This window comes from Stylophora pistillata, chromosome 1 (genome assembly GCF_964205215.1).
Source record: "Stylophora pistillata chromosome 1, jaStyPist1.2, whole genome shotgun sequence".
Classification (NCBI taxonomy): Eukaryota; Metazoa; Cnidaria; class Anthozoa; order Scleractinia; family Pocilloporidae; genus Stylophora; species Stylophora pistillata.
The window spans coordinates 9,461,323-9,480,637 of NC_142519.1; the positions used below are offsets into that span (position 1 = coordinate 9,461,323).

The following is a 19,315-nucleotide window of genomic DNA, read 5'->3' on the forward strand; positions in this document are numbered from 1 at the left end:
GTTCTGCTATGACCTTTGATTTCCACATTGAATTGCAAGAGTTTTTACTTAAATAATCACTGAATTGGCCAAGCCGCACATATTCGCAGCACTTTTTCTTTACTTAATTTATTATTAAACAACAACAAACATATGAAACATATGTGTGAACTGCGGTTATGAGACGTATATGAACACGATCCTTCGCAGTAAAGCACTATTTGAGCAATAGTGAAAATCAGACCTGAAAAAAATTTCAGGCCTGTACGGGATTCGAACCACTGACCTCTGCGATACTAGTGCAGCGCTCTACCAATTGAGCTAACAAGCCAACTGGGAGCAGGCCATCAAATTAATTCGACATAAACCCGTAGATGATAAATCAAACAAAAACAAACATATGAAACATATGTGTGAACTGCGGTTATGAGACGTATATGAACACGATCCTTCGCAGTAAAGCACTATTTGAGCAATAGTGAAAATCAGACCTGAAAAAAATTTCAGGCCTGTACGGGATCCCGTACAGGCCTGAAATTTAAGTGAGGTGGCTCTCCCATAAGTGAGGTGGCTCTCCCATAAGCCTGGTGGCTTCTTGGGTCTCCTCGCCTTCTAACTGTTATCGCTGTAATTAACTATTTTTTAATGGTTAAAATAAGGCAAATAAAGATGTTGATGATGAATTGTTCTACAAATGGAAACATGGACCTGGTCCAGTTTTGCTGTAGAGTGGCTTTTCATATGAATGCAGTCCATCAGACTGCACATGGCCCCACATTGTTCGAGTTGATAAAATGCGATTAGACCACTCTCTTTTTTACATATGAACCGTATTGTTCCTTTATTTCGCAATAATCGATTAAGAAAAAAAAAAGTTTAATCTGGCTTCGATTTGTTGTCCTTGAACACAAGCTGAGAATGATGAGCGCGATTTAGAAGCGCACTTAGTCATCCTAGCTCGAAGATTAAAAGAGGTCATCTATAAGAAGTAAATGAAAATAAAGTTTTAGCGTGATGTCTATCAATTTACCAAACGCAAATTGGGTCATAAACCGCTAAAGTAAACACTATGAAATGAGGTGAAGCATTGCAATTCTGGAAGATACAGGTGTGAGCTCCATCACGATTCAATATCATGTCCCCACGTCTATAGATGAAAAAAATAATTGAACACAGATTGCTGTTACCGTATATGTTGCAAATGAGAAAGCAGAACATGAAGTTGAGTATAAGATGTTTATCACCTCGAGGCCTTACTAAATGCTGGCAGAAATCCACCATAGAAAATTATTAATCAGGTGAAGCATGTGCCGGATACGTAATGCGCCAACTAAAGCATTTAAGCGGATAACCTCCAAGGTCCTAAAAAGCCTTATTTTGCCTCAGACCTCTCCTGCAGGTGCCTGGTCCTTTCGGCCTAATTCTCAGAATTTAGACACGCCACTTTGTTTGATCCTAACTGATCAAAACAGAGATTCTCAAGGGTAACACAAAAATTTGAAGCGTTCTGATACTCTTTTTTTCCTTATACTAATGCCGTTGATTAAAAACTACTTTCTCTCAAACTTATAAGTGGAAAGAAGTATGGAGAAATTTTTTCTTCAATCGACGGTAGAATCAATATAAAGGTAATGTGAAACATTTGCTAGAAGCAGAAAGCGTCCGTGACGCGCACGAGATTTAACACTGCTCCTTCCAATAGTTTCTCGTTCATCCGCAAAATGAGGGTGTTTCCAGGATCTCTCTTATTGGCGGTGCTTTTGTTTGTATGTGAAATTGCCTTTATGGTTGAAGGTAAGAGGAACTACTCTAAAAATTATTAGCTTCTCCAATCATTTTCTGGCGAGATTAGGGATAGAGGGATTGGATCGAAAGTAAAGATTGGAATGCAAGCGCTAAAAATTAGATGGGATACCTTTGCATTTGCAAGGAGATTTTTTCTAGTTTCACTTTAAATTCTATCGTTTCATTTATTGTTTAGGACAAACTCTGGTCCAAGATGGAAAGATCAACTTCACTGCATCATTTCCTGACTTGCTTTATTGCACGAACGTGCAGTTCCCTCGTGCATTCTCCAGCTCGAGAAATGTACGGGTGATAACTTCCATCAGCTGTGAGTCCAACACTCGGCTGTTGTATGGACGTCAGACGTGACACAGAGCAGTTTCCGCGTATGTGTACTGGAGTCGGGACCTGGTACAAACGGATCCGCCGTCGTGAACTGGATTGCATTTCGAAGCGCTCCTTCTGGAATGTTGGACGGCACCGCCTCCTTGAGTGCATTTACCAGTGGAACAAAATGTGAAAGAGTTACCTTTGCTCAGGTAGTTTCCCAGAAAAGAACATTATTTCTTAAAATAAAGAAGGGATTCGCAGAAAATGTGTGAAACATAGCTAGGTGTATTAAAATTGTTTTAAAGAGGAGGGGCGTAACCCAGTTTTTAAGATAACTGGTCTGGTATCTGTTAGTGTGTCCTCATTAAAACTGCGGGACTATTTTGTAAATCCGTGTCATTTGAAACATACGTTTGTTTTCTTAGCCCTCAAAGACTTGCGACAAGTCGTTGCTTACCTCAATAGATTGCTGACAGTTCGCTAACAGTTCGTAAGGTTAAATCTAAACGTGATTTGTATAATGCAAGTCCGAGTTCGGGACAACTTTTTCCTCTGCATTCTTTTTACAGCGATTTGCGTCAATTCCAAAAGTTCTGGCTACAGTACGTCACTCTGTCAGTGACAAGCCACAGGACGCTATGAATGTATGGATTGAAGAACTGAAGGCGGATTATAACAGAGTGTGCCTTAGGGAAGTGAAAACATTTGATGGAAAGCATCAGAATTTAAAAGTGGCAAGTTTAACCAGAGTAGTTTTACTTTATAGAAACATGTAGAAATATTTTGGTTTTGTTTATTGAATGGTTTTCTCTGTAAAATCACTGCAACAAACTCCTTAGATCAGCGGAATCAAATTACTGGCTATCAAAATTTAACGAGACAATCTCTGCTAAAGATTTTTGGAAGACAGTAAGATCTTTTGAGGGAAAGCGATCAACTACGAATATCGGTCCAATTAAAGATAGTTCAGGAGTGATTCATTCAGACGATACATCGAAAGCCATCGCTTTAAATTCCTTTTTTGTTAATGTTGGAAAATCCCTTTCGAAATCAACACAAGATTCTTTAGCAAACTCTCCTTGTCAGTTTGCAAGAAATATCAGTGTCTCTCTTTATGACATAACACTTAATAAGGATCTTCTGAAATCTTATCTGAAACGTTTGAAACCTGGCAAGGCAAGTGGACCTGATGATATATCTAGCAGAGAGTTGAGCCTCACTGGAGATGCATTTTTAGATTGCTTTATGCCACTGGCTCAAAGAAGTATTTTTAGCTGTCCGTTGTCACCTTTTCTTTAATTATTTAGAATCGCAGTGTTAACGACGATATAGTCATAGAATCTGAAACTGTATCCGAGAAAAATATTAACTATATATACCGTATTCTGTCAAACTAACCTCTAAACTAACTGCTAGCGCTTTGTCCGCTTCGTCGAGGAACCCTTACTGATATAAACTGATAAAATAAGAAAGAAAAGCAAACAAACAAACCTATGCACGTGTTATTATTCCTGAATCAATGTTTCTGCAGAAAAAGTTTAAATCAACTCCAACCGTCCTAGTGACGACTGACCATGAAAGGCGGGGAGTGAAGCACGATGCATCCACTGTCTGGGTGGAAGATTTGACGACAACTACCTTCAAGATCTGTGTCAGGGAGTTACAGAACTTTGATGGAGCTCACCAAAGCATCCATGTAGTAAGCAATTTTCAGCTTTTCACGAAGTTGCATCACGTTTCATAATTTTAGGAAAACCTTTCTTTCAGCTTTTTTCTCTTTAAAGTTGGTTAAAAATCTATTTAATCCCGATGGCGAGTATTACTCTTACTTGTGATTATTCCTTAATCAAAGCACAGGCAGCCCAAGCTCACTACTAGAAAAGCGGACGTGACTCTTACAGTGTTGCGCAACGTTTTATATTTATAAAGGTTTGTATTGGATGTTATCGGTTTGCCTTAAAAGAGAGAAAAAATGTCTTGTTTTGAAATAAAATGGACTTACCTTACTGCCTTGTTGTTTTCTTTGTTGATTACCAGCGTCTCAGGCCCTTTTGAAGCATTTTCGGTGAGTTAGCGCTATGTTGGTGTTCAACTGCTAAAATAAAGTTGAACACCAAAATAGCGCTAACTCGCCGAAAACGCTTCAAAATGGCCTGAGACGCTGGTAATCAACAAAGAAAACAACAAGGCAATAAGGTAAGTCCATTTTATTTCAAAACAAGACATTTTTTCTCTCTTTTAAGGCAAACCGATAACATCCCATACAAACCTTTATAAATATAAAACGTTGCGCAACACTGTAAGAGTCAAGTCCGCTTTTCTAGTAGTGAGCTTGGGCTGCCTGTGATCAAAGATGAATTTGTTCTCTTCTTATCTGATTTTGCCTTTGTTTTTGTAAAAGGACTGGATGGCATTTGAAGAGCTTCATCTACCCTTGTTTATGGAGCATGGCTCATTATACTTTACAAACGGGAAAAAACCATCCAAAGAGTTTAACTATGCTTTTTGCGAGGTATGTTTGGTTCACATGACTTATATTGACACTTTTTCAATTGTACTCTCTCAACCATTTCCCTCACTCACACACGATGCACACACTTACTCACTTAATTGTGAACTCACTTACTGAATCATTAACTTACTCACACACTCACTCAAGCGTTCACTCGAACACTTAACCATTCAGTCACTCAGTCGGCACTCGGTCATATACACGCATACTCAATCACCCACTCATTTACTCAATGTTGATAACTTACCTACTCACTTACACACTCGATTAGCCAATTACTATTTATCTTTTAACGACTTTTCATGATCTGTATACTAGAATTTGATATGAAACACACCCACCAATCCACGAGCTATCACTACGGCTTTTTTACCTTCCAAAGCTCATGAAAGCCGTCTACCCGACATACAAAATAAGTACCCCAGAGCAGGGTAACTCGATGGGTTTGCTCATTTCAGTTTTCAATTGCTCTCTTGCGATGATTCAACTAATATTCTAAAAAAAAAGATCTTTTAGAAACATAGAGGTATTGTCAGGTGCATTCTTAGCTACTTTGTGTTCAATAGAATTTTTGCTGTTTTGTTTTGTTTTGTTTTCCTTTAATTACTTTGAATAGGATGTTGTTTTTAAGAAGCCCTACAACGACTCCCCAGCCATTCTGGTATCTGCCAACCACTCAACGAATGGAGGAAACCTTAATCCAATATATAACTCCATATCAGCCTGGGCTGAGGCAAGTTATGTCTGATCTTTGCTCAATGGTGCAATGTGGGTACAAAAGGATATCAATTTTGAAGTTAACTTTTATCCACTGAACTCTGTAAACAATTCGCTTTGTTTTTACATCACCGCTAAGCTTTTTACGGCTCTCTAACTGTGATCTTCTCAGCCGTTAGACTGCATTCCTCTTTGCCTTTGTAGTACATCAACAAGACTGGCTTCAGAGCATGCGTGAAGGAGTTATTTGTCAACCAACATGATCCTCTCTCAGTTTCATATGCAGTTATGCCAGGTTGGGTATATCACGTCTGATACATAGCAAGCTTTGATGATTAAATAAGACAAATCTTTTGCAATTAATCTAACCTAAATTTTTCCTAAACGTGAATTGTTACTCGAAAGGGAGGAAGGCATAAGCTAATGTATGAGTATACCAGTAAATGGACGTTTGATGGCTTGTTTCAAATTTTCGCCATCAATTTGTTGATGAAACGACTGCTATCGATAAAGACATGATGATGTAGTTAACAAACTAACAATTACTCTATAATTTTATAATAATAATGAACAACACTCTTTCATACGATAATATTTTTGAACAGAGTTCCAGTATGCTATTTGTTAAGAAGTTCAAGTTCAAACGAACTTTTGTTGTTTCTACCTAACTCAGATGTGTGTGAGCCAGGTTGGAGTTTCTACAATGGCTCCTGTTACCACACCAGCGATACTTGTAAGACATGGTCCAAAGCCAGTAGAATCTGCAGAGGCATGGGTGCTAACTTACCCGCTATCGAAAGTCAAGAAGAGAATGTCTACATTCAACACAGACACAATGGCGAAAAGGCCTGGATTGGTTTGAATGACATTGCCACAGAGGGATTGTTCACCTGGGTGGATGGGTGTCCAGATAAATTCCGATACTGGGCGGAGAGTCAACCTAATGACTTTCGGGGGAAGGACTGCGTACACAGTCTCGGTCCTAGTCATGGATACATGTGGAATGACGTGGATTGCTCAACTTGTCACCAATATACATGTAAAAAAGGTTCGAAGATATTTTATTACGAGCATCTTTTGGCAGGACACTTCCCTAGCCCTATAAATGAGATATGCAACAAGGATGGACGAGGAAATTAATTGACTCCCGTTTTATCTTTCTGTTTGCCCCTTGCGACTGTGATCTTAATTCAAAGGTGGTTCAAAATGGTGTTAACATTATAAACGACCAAATTTTTTCAATGGATTGGGATTTGTTTCTTTGAAAATGGTGTTTAATATAGAATATTAAATCACCTCCTTACAATTTGCGATTATTTTTTTGACGTTTGAGGTTATCATGGCGGCACTTAAAATTAGCATGAATACTGTTTACTGTTTACTTTAGCTTCTTGTAATTCAAAATGAGTATGATGATCCCCCATGAATATTCCTTGTCGTTAACAAAAGCATTTGATATTGCCAGATTATGATGAATGCAGTAGCTCTCCATGTTTGAATGGTGGAACTTGTGTTAACAAGAAAAGAAATTTTACCTGCATCTGCCCTCGCACTCACAAAGGGAGAACTTGTGAAGGTAATGTAGATATATTCAGTAGAATTAATAAGAACAGAAGGAAAAAACAAATAACTTTCACCGTGCCTTGAATTACCGGATCAAATTTATCGTATTTTGAATAGATCATATAATAAAGAGAAGAGATTGTTTGAAAGAAAAAAGAATGGAAGAGGAGCCTGAACAGCTAGGAATTAACTGTTAATCAAGTGAAAATATAAATTTTTAGGAATCCTGATGCATAGTTTGTCTTAGGAAAGATATCAAGGCCACAAAAAGGTTTTAAGCGATAAAGTTAATAACTCGCGGAATTTTAGCCCCGTGGAAAGGATGCTACTGGTAAAGGCTGACTGGGGATTGTTCTTAAGCCCTTCTAGATTGTGCCAGCTAAAGTAGCATGTTATGCTCGTTTTTAAAAATGATACTACTTTCTGTTAAAGTATGCTTTTTAAATAAGAAACAGAAAACAAGTGCAATTATTTATTTTATTGTTGATAAAGCAAGACATCTTCTTTATTTTGAGTTACATACTTGCTCTGATAAATCATAATTAACTACTAGACTTAATTCCAGGCTAGAAACAGTGTATGTATCAAAATTTACGATGTTAGCATCACGTTTCTCGTCGACGCTATTTTGTACAGCCCGCGTAAGCTGGGACTTGGACTAACGTAATCTTTACTTTCGGTGTGCCCAGTTTTCTAGACCTCCACGAATGACTCAGTTTTGGGGTAAACTTCTTCTCGGTATCATGTCATTGCAAAAATGAAAATAGTGTAAACCATGGACTTAAGTTGAAAACAATTAATCAGAGAGAGCAAAAAAGTCATGACTCTGGTAAAGATTTTTAAAAAAAAAAAAAAAGCTAAAAAAATGTAGTGCTACTTTTATGAAAAGTGCAAAAATTGTGCTCGTTTCTCCAAATTATGGCAAAAATTATGATAGCACAATCTATAAGGGCCCAATGGTTTTAAAATCGAGTGACGTTGTTCTCGATTTTGGAAAAAAATGCTTTTAAAAGTCGCCTGAAATTGATCTACATGTTCCCCTTTTTGAATAATATTCTCTTGTTTTAAAGAATTCGAAGAATGTTCCAGTAATCGCTGCCTAAACGGTGGAACCTGTACTGATGGGATTAACAATTACACGTGTTCCTGTCCTTCTCCATTTTTTGGACGTCGATGTCAAGGTATGCGTGAGATTTACTGACGTATGCATCCTCGGAGACCTAGGGGCTGTGGGTCGATTTCAAGTTAGTAGCATGAAGACCCCTGGGGACATTGTCTTACAAGACTAGTTCCAAACTGTCGCAGTCGTTCTGCCATCTGATTGGTGCCAGAAAATCTTTGTGTTTTCTGCCCAGTCAGAGTGAAGTGTGCTTTAGAGTCCTTTCGTGTGTTTTAACACGGACATATACTAGTAGCTCAGTTGCTCGCTATGTTTGTTTGGACCTTGTGACGGAGATTTGCTTGAGCTGAAAAGTTTCAGTTTCAGCACACAATGCAAGAGAAATCGATCAGATTGTCCGCGAAAATCTTACTGGAAATTATACTGAATACTTTCGCAAGTATCATTAGAGAACGTGTTTTAAAGTTTGCGAGGTTTGTATACAACACGATGGTTGCAGTCATTGATATGTCGCTTTAAACGTTAAACGAGATTTAAGTTAAATCTTTCTAGATTTTTTGCATAATTTGCTGTGACTGAAAGTTTGCCAATCCCGTGAAGTTATTTCGTCTCACGGGCCACGCAGGTATGTCGAGCAACTGGCGCTTTCGCCTACGCAGCTTTCTGCTTTCTGTGCGCACCAAAATCTAATCTTAGTAATAAAGTCGTTCACAATACGGCCAATGTTGCAGAGAACATTAAGTTCGTGGACGACCTCCAGCAAGTGCTTTTTTCAAGCGATGGTGAGATTAGATCTTGGCACGCACAGAAAGTTGCGCAAATACCAGTTGCTCGACATACCTGCGTGACCCGTGCGACGAAAGAACTTCACGGGATTGGCAAAGTTTCAGTCACAGCAAATTATGCAAAAAATCTAGAAAGATTTAAGCTTAAATCTCGTTTAACGTTTAAAGCGACATATCAATGACTGCAACCATCGTGTTGTATACAAACCTCGCAAACTTTAAAACACGTTCTCTAGTGATACCTGCGAAAGTATTCAGTATAATTTCCGGTAAGATTTTCGCGGACATGATCGATTTCACTTGCATTGTGTGCTGAGACTGAAAACTTTTCACCTCAAGCAAATCTCCGTCACAAGGTCCAAACAAACATAGCGAGCAACTGAGCTACTGGTATATGTCCGTGTTAAAACACACGAAAGGACTCTAAAGCACACTTCACTCGGATTGGGCAGAGAAACACAAAGATTTTCTGGCACCAATCAGATGGTAGAACGACTGCGACCGTTTGGAACTAGTCTTGTAAGACAATGTCCCTAGGGGCTCTTCATGCCCTAACTTGAAATCGACCCACAGCCCCTGGGTCTCCGAGGATGTGACGCATGCATAATTATTGTACATTTTCTAAAGTTACGAAGAAGGGGAAGGACGAAGGATGTGTACCAAATGCTGAAAGAAAACATGCTCATTCTTTAATTGTCCTAATTTTTTTTTGTTGAAAGAGCTTCTCTTCTAATGCTACAGACTCCTTTATTTTCTCTCTTCGTCAAAATTTCGCCCCAAGTGAACGATGAATGAGTAGTTTTACGATATGAAATTCAGGCAGGAATGATAAGGTTTGATAAAATCTTTAAATAACCAGAACCTGATCAAATCCTTATCAGCATTGATGGATATCATGAAACACAGAAGCATATCACTTTTTGTATAATTTATAATAAATGATTTCATAAATCCCAGTAGAAGAACCATCGATTCATTTCCCCAATAAGTTTCTATCCACAAAATAATTCACACATAGTAAGATTTCCCAGGAAAAAATATAACACAGAATAATGAAGGAAAGACTCTACAACCTATTTTTTTCAGAAACGGATGAATGTAAGTCCAATCCATGTCTTAACGGTGGAACATGTGTGGATGGAGTTTACAACTTTACTTGTGTGTGTCCAAGCGCGTTCGATGGAAGGCGTTGTGAAGGTACATTGGTCCATTGGAATTATTATGGTTGCATTTAAATTAAGAGTGTTTATTTTAATGATTGCATAAACCATCTAAAGGGGAATAAAAGCAGAAATTGAAATCGGCTTCTTAGGGTCAACGCAAGAGTAGCTTTGCTTCAAAGACATTGTATCGATAATTTTTCGAATACTCAGCCGAATGCAAGCACAGATTAAATAATTGCAAATTAAGTTACCAAAAATTTTGAATGTTGATCATAGTTGGTGCCTATCACCTATTCGTCAATTTTCAAGCACGAAGATTTGCTACAGTGACGCTACATATTAGCTTCTATCTTGCCATTTCTCTTCAAAGCTGTTTCAAGAACGTCGTGCAAAAATCTCCTGGCAGCTGGTTCTACCTCAAGTGGATCATATTCTTTGAAAGTCAATAGCAATTCTTTTCAGGTAGAGTAATAATAGTATTAATTCTGTTGGTTGGAGGTTAAAAAATTATTTTCTTTGTTCCACGTCAGAAATTCACCTCTTAATATAGCAAACTTTCCCCTCACCTCTTTGTTTAATATACCGCTCTGCTGGGCGTAAGGTCTAAATGCACGTGAATTTCAGTGAACTCTACATTGTCTCTCTGTCTCTGTCATTTTTATTAACAATATTTCCTCTCTCAACTATCATTCGTTACCACATTACGTTCCTGACGAGTTGTATCAAGAAAGAATGTGATCTTTCACAAACGACTTTGTTTTATCTCGCGCTGTATAAGTAAAAAAGACTGTTCATATATGGCAAAGTTAAATTTGATGGTAAATGACGTCTGCCACTTAAGCCCTTTCAATACGACTCGACTGGAACAAAGGTCGTGTCCTCTACGTAGGATGGATTTTTCCATGTTCTCTTGGGAAAAGCCGTTTTCGGTTGATTTGGATAATTAACTTTTTCAACTGGCATTAAAATAGACAGAATCGGTTGAATTAGCGTGGGTAGCAACCGCTGAAAAGGAGTGCAGGCTTCAGTTCTTTGCAAATAAAAATGAAAGGGTCACTTGCGCTCTTTCAGTACGTTAGATATGAAAGACGTCGAATGATTTAGGAGTGCAAATGGGCGAAAAGGCAGCAGAAATCTATTTAAAAGAAGGAAATGCCACGTGTTATTCCCTTAGCTTAGCTTCTTAACGCAATTGAGTCTGCTAAATATCTCTTCCCAAGAGTTAAAGCGTTTCAACCGAAAGAAGTTATCATCATCATCGTCATCTTTATTTTCCTTATTTTAACAACAAAAAAACATTTAATTACAGCGATAACAGTTAGAAGGCGAGGAGACCCAAGAAGCCACCAGGCTTATGGGAGAGCCACCTCACTTACAATAATAAATTAAGTAAGAAAAAGTGCTGCGAATGTGCGGCTTGGCCAATTCCCCATGTTCTAAACGAGTTGGGGATTGGGTCCGAATTGGGACCGCAAAGCATCTATGGATTGTTTGAAGGGACAGATTTTCCAAATCAATATGGCTGAAAGCGAGAGCAAAGCCAAACTAACTGTTAAACTAACTCAGGAAGATATTCCTGGGGCAAAACTTCCAAGGGATTCTGTTGAAAAATGTAGCGTTGTCCAGTTGAAGAGGTGGCTGCTTTGCAGAGGTGCAAAAACGACGGGAACAAAGAAAGCTTTAGTGTCGAGGTTCGTATCGAAGCTGGCAACTTTTAAACTAAGAACCTTTACACGCAATAAGTTATTTTTATTTATAACAACTTTATTTGTAATTATATGCCTTTTCAGAATTATTATTAAAATTTCCTAAGAGTAAAAATTTAATATAATCGAAATTTTCGAATTTAATAAAGTCCTCTCGTACTTATGAGTGCTCTAATTTTGACTTATAGAGTACACGACTACATCAAGCATGGATTTGATGTTAAATACTTGCGTGATCCGGATGGCGGCGTCAATTTGTTACGGAAAAAAGCTCAACTTGGCATACTTGAGAATCAAGAGCCTGAAGTAAAGGATTCATTCCCAAAAGAAGGATTCCAACCAGATATAAAGGCACTACCAAAAATATCATTTGGAACTGTGTGGAGATTTATGATCGAAGGTGTAGAATGTAAAAAGCAGCTCTCCACTGCTAAGCCACTTGTTAAAGGATTCAACTTTTTTAAATCTGGTCATGTCCTGTACATAGGCCACCTACAACAAAATGGCAAGCACTACATCAAAAGCCAAGTCCTCCCATCTATGAAAAAGGACAAAGTTTATACATGCTACTTAGTTATTAGTTCACTTGGAAAGATGCTAAGAGCCCACTGCAAATGCCCTGCTGGCATAGATGGGAGATGTAACCATGTTGCATCAACACTTTTTGCTTTAGAAAACTATTGTAAAGTAAGGGAAAAACTGGATGAGTCTGATGAGTCATGCACCTCCAAACCATGCAAGTGGAATGTGCCACGAAAGAGAAAAGGTGCAATACAGCCCATAAATGAGATGACTTTTGTGAAGCACGACTACACGAAAGAGAAGAAGATACGTAAGCTTCATCACTCTCCAGTAAATGCAAACCAAAATGCTTGTCGCGATGAAAACAAGTCAAGGTTTTTTGAAATGATGAAGGAGTACCAGAGGGTATCAGGAAACACTGTAGCTTGGACACATATACTGCCTCAGGAAGTAAAGAAACTTCAGGATGTAAAGGATTCTCTGCTTTCACCAGTCAAATGTCATCCCGTGTCAGCAAAAGAGCTAAAAGAAAAGTTTGAAAAAGCAAAGAGAAATCTTATGGTTGATGATTTACAAAGGCAAGATATTGAGGAACAAACTAGAGGTCAATCAAACACTGAATTATGGCATCGCCACAGACAACCAAGGATTACTGCCACAAAATGTTACCGTGTAGCTGTACAGAGAGAAAGTACGTCCCCTACTAAGATAATTAAAGATATACTTGGTTACAACAAGGCCTATCAAAGTAAGTCAATGGAGGAAGGACTGAAAATGGAAGACCAGATTATCAATGATTACAAGCTTCTCAAGCAAAGTCAAGGAGATGAAGGCATAACAGTCTCAAAATGTGGGTTTTTTGTTTCAAAAGAACATGGTTACCTTGGTGCTAGCCCCGATGGCCTTGTACATGATCCATCAGCCTCTGATTCAGAGGGACTTATAGAAGTTAAGTATGTCCAGACATCAAAGGATGAAACACTAGAAAAGGCATTGTTACGCAAGAGCATTTGCAAAAAGAACAGTAATGCATTGAGATTAAATGACAAACACAAATACTTCTACCAAGTCCATCAGCAAATGTTTGTTACTGGAAGAAAGTGGACAGATTTTGTTGTAAAAGGTTCAGGCTGTGATTCACTGTTTTGTGAAAGAGTACATTTTTCAATAGACCGCTGGAAGTCTATTTTGCCCAAGCTAGAATCCTTTTTTAATGACTGGATTGTTCCAGAACTTGTGTATCCTAGAGTCAAGTATGGAATTCCTAAATTGAATGCTCGTTCAGTTTAAAACAGTCAAAATCAATGTGTTCATTTCAGTAAAAGTGTGTAATTTAAGAAAACTATACAATGAAATAGGCAAATCAAAATTTAATGGGAATTAGTGGTTTGCCCAAATTATGTTGCACACTTTTTAGTACTATCAGAGTGTAAACAATATATTTGTGAAGGTAGAATGGTTTTCAAAAGCCTGTGAAACACGTACTAAGTTTTGTACATGTTTAGTGCTTTTCTGCTTAAATGCTTTTGTTTCTATTGTTTAATACTGGCACTATTAGAAAGTAAATAGTATTAATTGTTTCACAGGTTTTTTAAAAACCACCCTATAGGTATTTGCTATAGCTAAGATTAGATAAACTTTGTCTTGAAAGAAACAGCGACCTGTTTTGTCTATACACATTAACTCAGTATTTTTATACATTGTACACAGTTATGTTCATATTTGACTGAGTAAAATATTTACTAACTACATGTGTAGTGTGCTTGGATTATTGTAATGACCTATAACCAGTCTGGTTACAGTCCAGTGGTATGATGGCAATATCATAATACATTATCAAACACTAGTTTATCAATGCTATTTTAATGCAAGGCAATAAAACATAAATCCATACCATTGTTAAGTATTAAAATGTTGCTTTATATTCACATAAATTTTAATTAATCAAAGGAGGGTAAAAATTAGAAAGTCCAGCCACTACAAATAACATATCAGATGCTATGGGGGCAAGAGTAATTGGAATTTGGTGGTCAAAGATGTGCCAATTCTTTATTCTCTCCATCAATCGCTCAACATGTACTCTCAAACTGGCAACAATCTTGTTGTGGTTGGTTTCTTCTTTTGAGGATTGTGTATCTTTAACCAAAAATGCTGGTCTAATCAGTTCTGCTCCCACAGAAGCAAGCTCATCAGTGCAGTTGAACCCTTTGTCTGCCATAACTTGATCATAAGGTTGTAACTTGTCCAACAGTCCACTTTGAGCTGTTATTTCCTTGTCAGAAGTTGAACCAGGAAATAGCTCACTGACAAAACATAAAGCACCACTGGGTGTTATACCAAGCAAGGCTTTCATCGTCGTTCTAGACTTGTATGACGAGTAGCAAGCAGATTGAGAATTAAGTGCTGAAGGTTTCTCCATCTCAAACTCTGTACAGTCCACAATAATGACACAGTCTGGATAGAAGGATTTGAAAATGTCAGGCATGTAGAGTTTGAGAACTTCCCTGGGTGGAATAGTAATAAGTGGCTCAAACTGTCCCCTCAGAAATCTCGTCCAGGCCCTTGAAACTTTGGATACAAGGGGTCTTGAGACACTAAACCGATGAGCAAGGTCCTTTTCCAGCAATCCAAGCCTTAATCTCACTAGTGTCAAAGTAAACTCTTGGAACTTGGTTAAACATCGAGGTCTGCCACACTGAATTCCTGGGTGCGTTCGTTCATGTTCATATTCAATATGCTCTGCTGCATCTTTAACCATGTCGAAACATATCAGCAGTGCATTATAGTCTGGTAAACCAGTATAAAAGGCAATGTCTTCAGCATTGTCTTTATATTTCTCAATATCGAAACGAAAGTTTTCAAGAGAGTGTCTTAGTCTTTTTGTTTCTTGCTCGAGTTTTAAGTTTGCCTCGAGTAGGTTTGCATTTTCTTCACTCAACTTGGCATTTTTCTCCAGCAGCTGATTCTTTTCATTTGTCAATTCACTGAAGTCCTTTTTAAGCTTTTGCAACTCCTTTAACATTGTTTCGATTTCCAATCCTGTGAGAGATGTTTGTGTCTCACGATTGTTCTCATGTTCGACTGTCACTGATGCTTGTGCCATGTCTTTCTTTTCCTCCCTCTTCTTCTTTTTTGCTTCCTGAATTGCCAGATTTTCTTCGAAGCTGATGACTCTTTTTAGCTGTCGTCTAGTGCTTTCTGCCTTTTTCCAAGGAAATATAGTCGGCAGATGAGCTCGACTGAGTTTCTCGCCACCTTCGAAATGGTCTGAGCAAATTCGAGTATTTGTGGAGTCCAATTTTAGCGAATCATTCTTCAAAATGACTTTGTATTGCTTTCTGGTAAACTCATCTTTCGGTAATCTGTAGAAATGCAGATGTGAAGCGTTCCTAAAGCTGTTTGTACAGCCAGGAACGCAACAATTATAGTGAGGCATTTCAGAATTACTTTGTAAATATGACTCGTCTGTCCCTTCAATCAATCCATAGATGCTTTGCGGTCCCAACTCGAACCCAATCCCTGACTCGTTTAGAACATGGTGAATTCAGTGATTATTTAAGGAAAAACTCTTGCAATTTCGTTTTAAAGCTGAGAAAGTTTGACGAACGAGTGACTGAAATAGGGAGAGAGTTCCAAATTTTAGGACCTTGGTAGAGAATTGTAAACTGCTTGACATTTGTACGGCACAAATGCGTTCGACAATTACTGGCTGTTCTGGTACCATAGTTGTGAATTTGGCTATTCCTTACAAAAAGATCGAGAAGCAATGGGAGCAATAAGTTATTTTTGAAATAAAACATAAATTTGACGATTTCAAACGTATTGACTTGGAAAATATCTAAAATTCCTAGTTTGGAGAATAAAGGGGCAGAGTGGTCTCGATAGTCTGAGTTGGTGATAGCCCGCACAGCTCGCTTTTGCAAATGATAAATTCTATTGAAGTTAGACACGTATGTGGACGACCAGACGGAGTTACAATAGACGATATAAGGATAAACTAAGGTGTAATACAAAGTGAGTTTGGTTGCAGAGGGTAGGGAAAAGCGAGAACTAAATATAATACCTACTGATTTAGCGATTTGTTTACATACATAGCTGATATGGTATTTCCAGGTGAGATGATTGTAATGCTAATGTAACTAAACAAGCTAATGTAACTAAATTCCCAAGGAATTTAGTTACATTAGTTTGTTGTAGGGGTTTACCTCCAAAGGAGAGAGAAATGCTGGAGTTAAATTTCTTCTGTCTGGGTTTAAAAATTATATAGTTGGTTTTCTTTATATCAACTGAAAGCTTGTTACATCTTAGCCAAACGTCAATCTTTTAGAGTTCATCATTAAGTATGGATTCTAAGCAATTTAGATTTGAGTGAGAATAAAAGATACTGGTGTCATCAGCGAAAAGTAGAGGGTCTGATAATTCAGAGACATTAGGAAGGTCATTAATTTCTAGAATAAACAATAATGGGCCTAAAATCGAACCTTGAGGTTCTGTCACTCTAGGAGACTCAAAATCTAAAGAAGCTTTCTGCTCTAAAGTTGCCGGTAATTTCGAGCGATGGGGATAGGCCCATCTTGTCCTTCCGGGTTCAATCAGGATACAGGACTCACTTGATTATTTTCTTCCTTGGAGCTACCCATGTTATCACTTTTTCTGACCTACAATCAATTTGTAACATACATCGTAGTTAGTCGTACCACAAACTATGTGAAAGGCGAAGTTGTCCTTTATTGCGTCCCTGAAGAATATTTAATCAAAAGCAAAAAAAAATAAAGCGAATCTCACCCGAATTTATTGTGATGAACAATCAACTCACCGACTTTGAGGTAACAAGATGTCCACTGATTTCCATGAAAGAGAATGGCTTCTTTTAGTATATAACAAAGAGGTTTGTTGGATTACATAACAGACCCCAAATTTAAAATTTATGGGAATTGCAAAAATCAAATAGAATGAGGTAAAATTGAATCGGGAAGCTTTTCGAAAATTTGAATCAAGTTTCATGCCACAATAAATAAGAATGCAAGCGTGAGTATTTCCAAAGCCTGACATTTTCGGTCAAATCCACCCCCTTTAATCACTTAATCCGGCTCAGAAGTAAACGTTGTAGCCAATTAGCACACGAAAATCACTATCTACATGTTTAGAATAAACTACTGGTCAAATCTAACAGATGATCAATTTCTGTCTTAAGTTTACAATGAGTCTCTAGATTTGTATTTCTTGTCATTAACAATTAATTTTGGCATGAACAGTAGCCTCCACCCTAATGGAAAATGCTGAGCACATTTTACGTCAATTCATACAGGTATATTGTGACATGTATAACAATGGCGGTTGGACTCTCATCTCTCGTTTCTCAAATAATGATGGTAAAAACTGGGTCAAATACAGCGGGGACTGGTGGTACGACCGCACATCTTCTTACGGCAGCGTTACCAGCACTTCAAGCAACTACGACATGATATCCCCTGCATTCTGGCTAGTCAAAGGCGATTACGTCAAAATAACCCGAAGCGATGACAGCTCCAACACAGCCTTGTTAGCAACCAGAAGCTGCATTGGAGGGAGAACCTTCAGGAGTTTCTTAGCAAGTTACGGTAACTTCAGAAATGGTGCTGTCTGGAACAATAATGCGTGTCGCAAAAGTTGTTACATCTACAATTATGGTGGCAGCTATTCTTCTACAACGGGTTTCAGTCAAATGCACTGCAGCAGCAATCTTAAAAGTAGTCGTTACCTGTCATTCTGGTGTGACTGGGATACTGGTGATGGAGCAGTGATGATGATCGGTGGAGGAGGAGATGGCTGTAAAAGGGCAGATCATGGGATTGCTATCACAGAAGAAAATGCTGCCCGGTTTAGCAGTAACCCTAGCGGCTGCGAAAGAGACTTTGGTGATGACTGCAGCTACGATAACCACTACTCTCTCAATCTGTGGATTAAATAGTTAGATGGTGTCGTCCGTTTTTGTATGCATCTTGGAACACATTGGCAAGTCTCTTAGAAGCTAACATGCATTGAAGAGCTTTTGATTAAACCCAACCTCGTTACAAAAGCTATTGTGATCGTGATAGTGAAACTCGTTAAAGAAGCTGCTTGGCGCAAAATATGTCATATTTTTGGCGAACTTTTACCAAATAGTAAACAAGTGTGTTAGTTTTAAAAACATAAGACTATAATCCTTTATAGATTACAATACTGTTTTGCCTTTGCTTTATAATGTAGAATCACTTTTCAGCTATGAGCATCTTATAGTAAATGCATTGAGAGAAGGAAAGCATATACGACGACACCATTGCAAAATGGGTTGAATAAACTTTTTCTAGAATTTAATGCATTGTAACCTCTTTGACGCTCAAAGTGGTGAGGCTAAGAAAGGGAACTATAAACACCCCCTCAATTTCAATAAATTGCTTCACAAATAAATGCTTTTTTTGCTTCATGATAGTTTAAACATTTAGGTTCGTCCTAGAAGAGTTAAGAAGGTGCTGTTACCTGGGGAAAAGGTACCTATAGGTCCTTAACCTAATCCCCTGCCAATTTGGAAGAGTGTTAACAACTTAGTATAGGTCTTTTTTACATCCATTATCTTTTTCCTTTTTGCTAGAAGTAATATGAAAAGTCTTAAAATTCAATGAAGATAACTCCCTTATAAGAAGAGCTGGACGACACTAGATATTTGATCAAATGAGTTGTGATCGACTGGATGAGGGCTTACACAGCGTAGGCACGCACGCACTAATAAATGATAGGTTATCATCTCGATGGATCAAAATCTGAATCCGCGAAAAACAAGTCACCTTGCTCAATGGAATCACAATTTTTCCCCCGAAGGTTTTGCGTTTGAGTAAAAGTTCTTTGTTACTGACCATATGGTGCTTTGGATTTAGATTTAATCGTCAAGAAATTACTCAATGTCCAATTATTATTTATCACCACTAATTCTTTATAGCTTAAAAGCGAAGTTGTTTGAGTCGAAATAGTAGCAGTTTCTCGTTGAGGTCTCTTTGTTTTAAAGTTTGAACGATTTTCATAATTAATCTTTGTGGTGCATTTTCACTTGAATTTACTTGCTCTTAATTTGTGTACTGACAAGTATGATGAAATTAAGTCGGCTGATTTTCAATATT

At 37.9% G+C, this 19,315-nt stretch overlaps 3 protein-coding genes across 3 annotated transcripts; 2 read left to right on the forward strand and 1 right to left on the reverse strand.

Moving 5' to 3' along the window:
- Positions 1-1,649: 1,649 nt before the first annotated feature.
- LOC111331086 (uncharacterized) lies at positions 1,650-19,225 on the forward strand. The gene is given in 14 exon segments (XM_088725981.1): positions 1,650-1,773; positions 1,961-2,104; positions 2,107-2,303; positions 2,664-2,866; positions 3,568-3,793; positions 4,496-4,606; positions 5,223-5,339; positions 5,528-5,618; positions 5,997-6,371; positions 6,789-6,899; positions 7,957-8,067; positions 9,878-9,988; positions 10,325-10,416; positions 17,491-19,225. Coding segments are annotated over 14 exon segments (2,604 nt in total). The 5' UTR covers positions 1,650-1,700; the 3' UTR covers positions 18,133-19,225.
- LOC111331072 (uncharacterized) lies at positions 11,387-14,080 on the forward strand. Its single transcript, XM_088734941.1, has 2 exons — positions 11,387-11,645; positions 11,849-14,080. Exons 1-2 carry the CDS (start codon positions 11,437-11,439, stop codon positions 13,470-13,472), a joined length of 1,833 nt encoding a protein of 610 aa, XP_088591067.1. The 5' UTR covers positions 11,387-11,436; the 3' UTR covers positions 13,473-14,080.
- On the reverse strand, positions 13,533-15,721 carry LOC148741156 (uncharacterized). The gene has a single exon (XM_088734956.1). The coding sequence runs from the start codon at positions 15,616-15,618 to the stop codon at positions 14,119-14,121; it is 1,500 nt and encodes a 499-aa protein (XP_088591082.1). The 5' UTR covers positions 15,619-15,721; the 3' UTR covers positions 13,533-14,118.
- Positions 19,226-19,315: the final 90 nt, after the last annotated feature.

Coding starts and splice junctions, on each gene's coding strand:
- LOC111331072 (XM_088734941.1), top strand. CDS start 11,437: ATGGATTGTTTGAAGGGACAGATTTTCCAAATCAATATGGCTGAAAGC. Junction 11,646..11,848: donor AAGAAAGCTTTAGTGTCGAG/GTTCGTATCGAA, acceptor TTTGACTTATAG/AGTACACGACTACATCAAGC.
- LOC148741156 (XM_088734956.1), bottom strand. CDS start 15,618: ATGCCTCACTATAATTGTTGCGTTCCTGGCTGTACAAACAGCTTTAGG.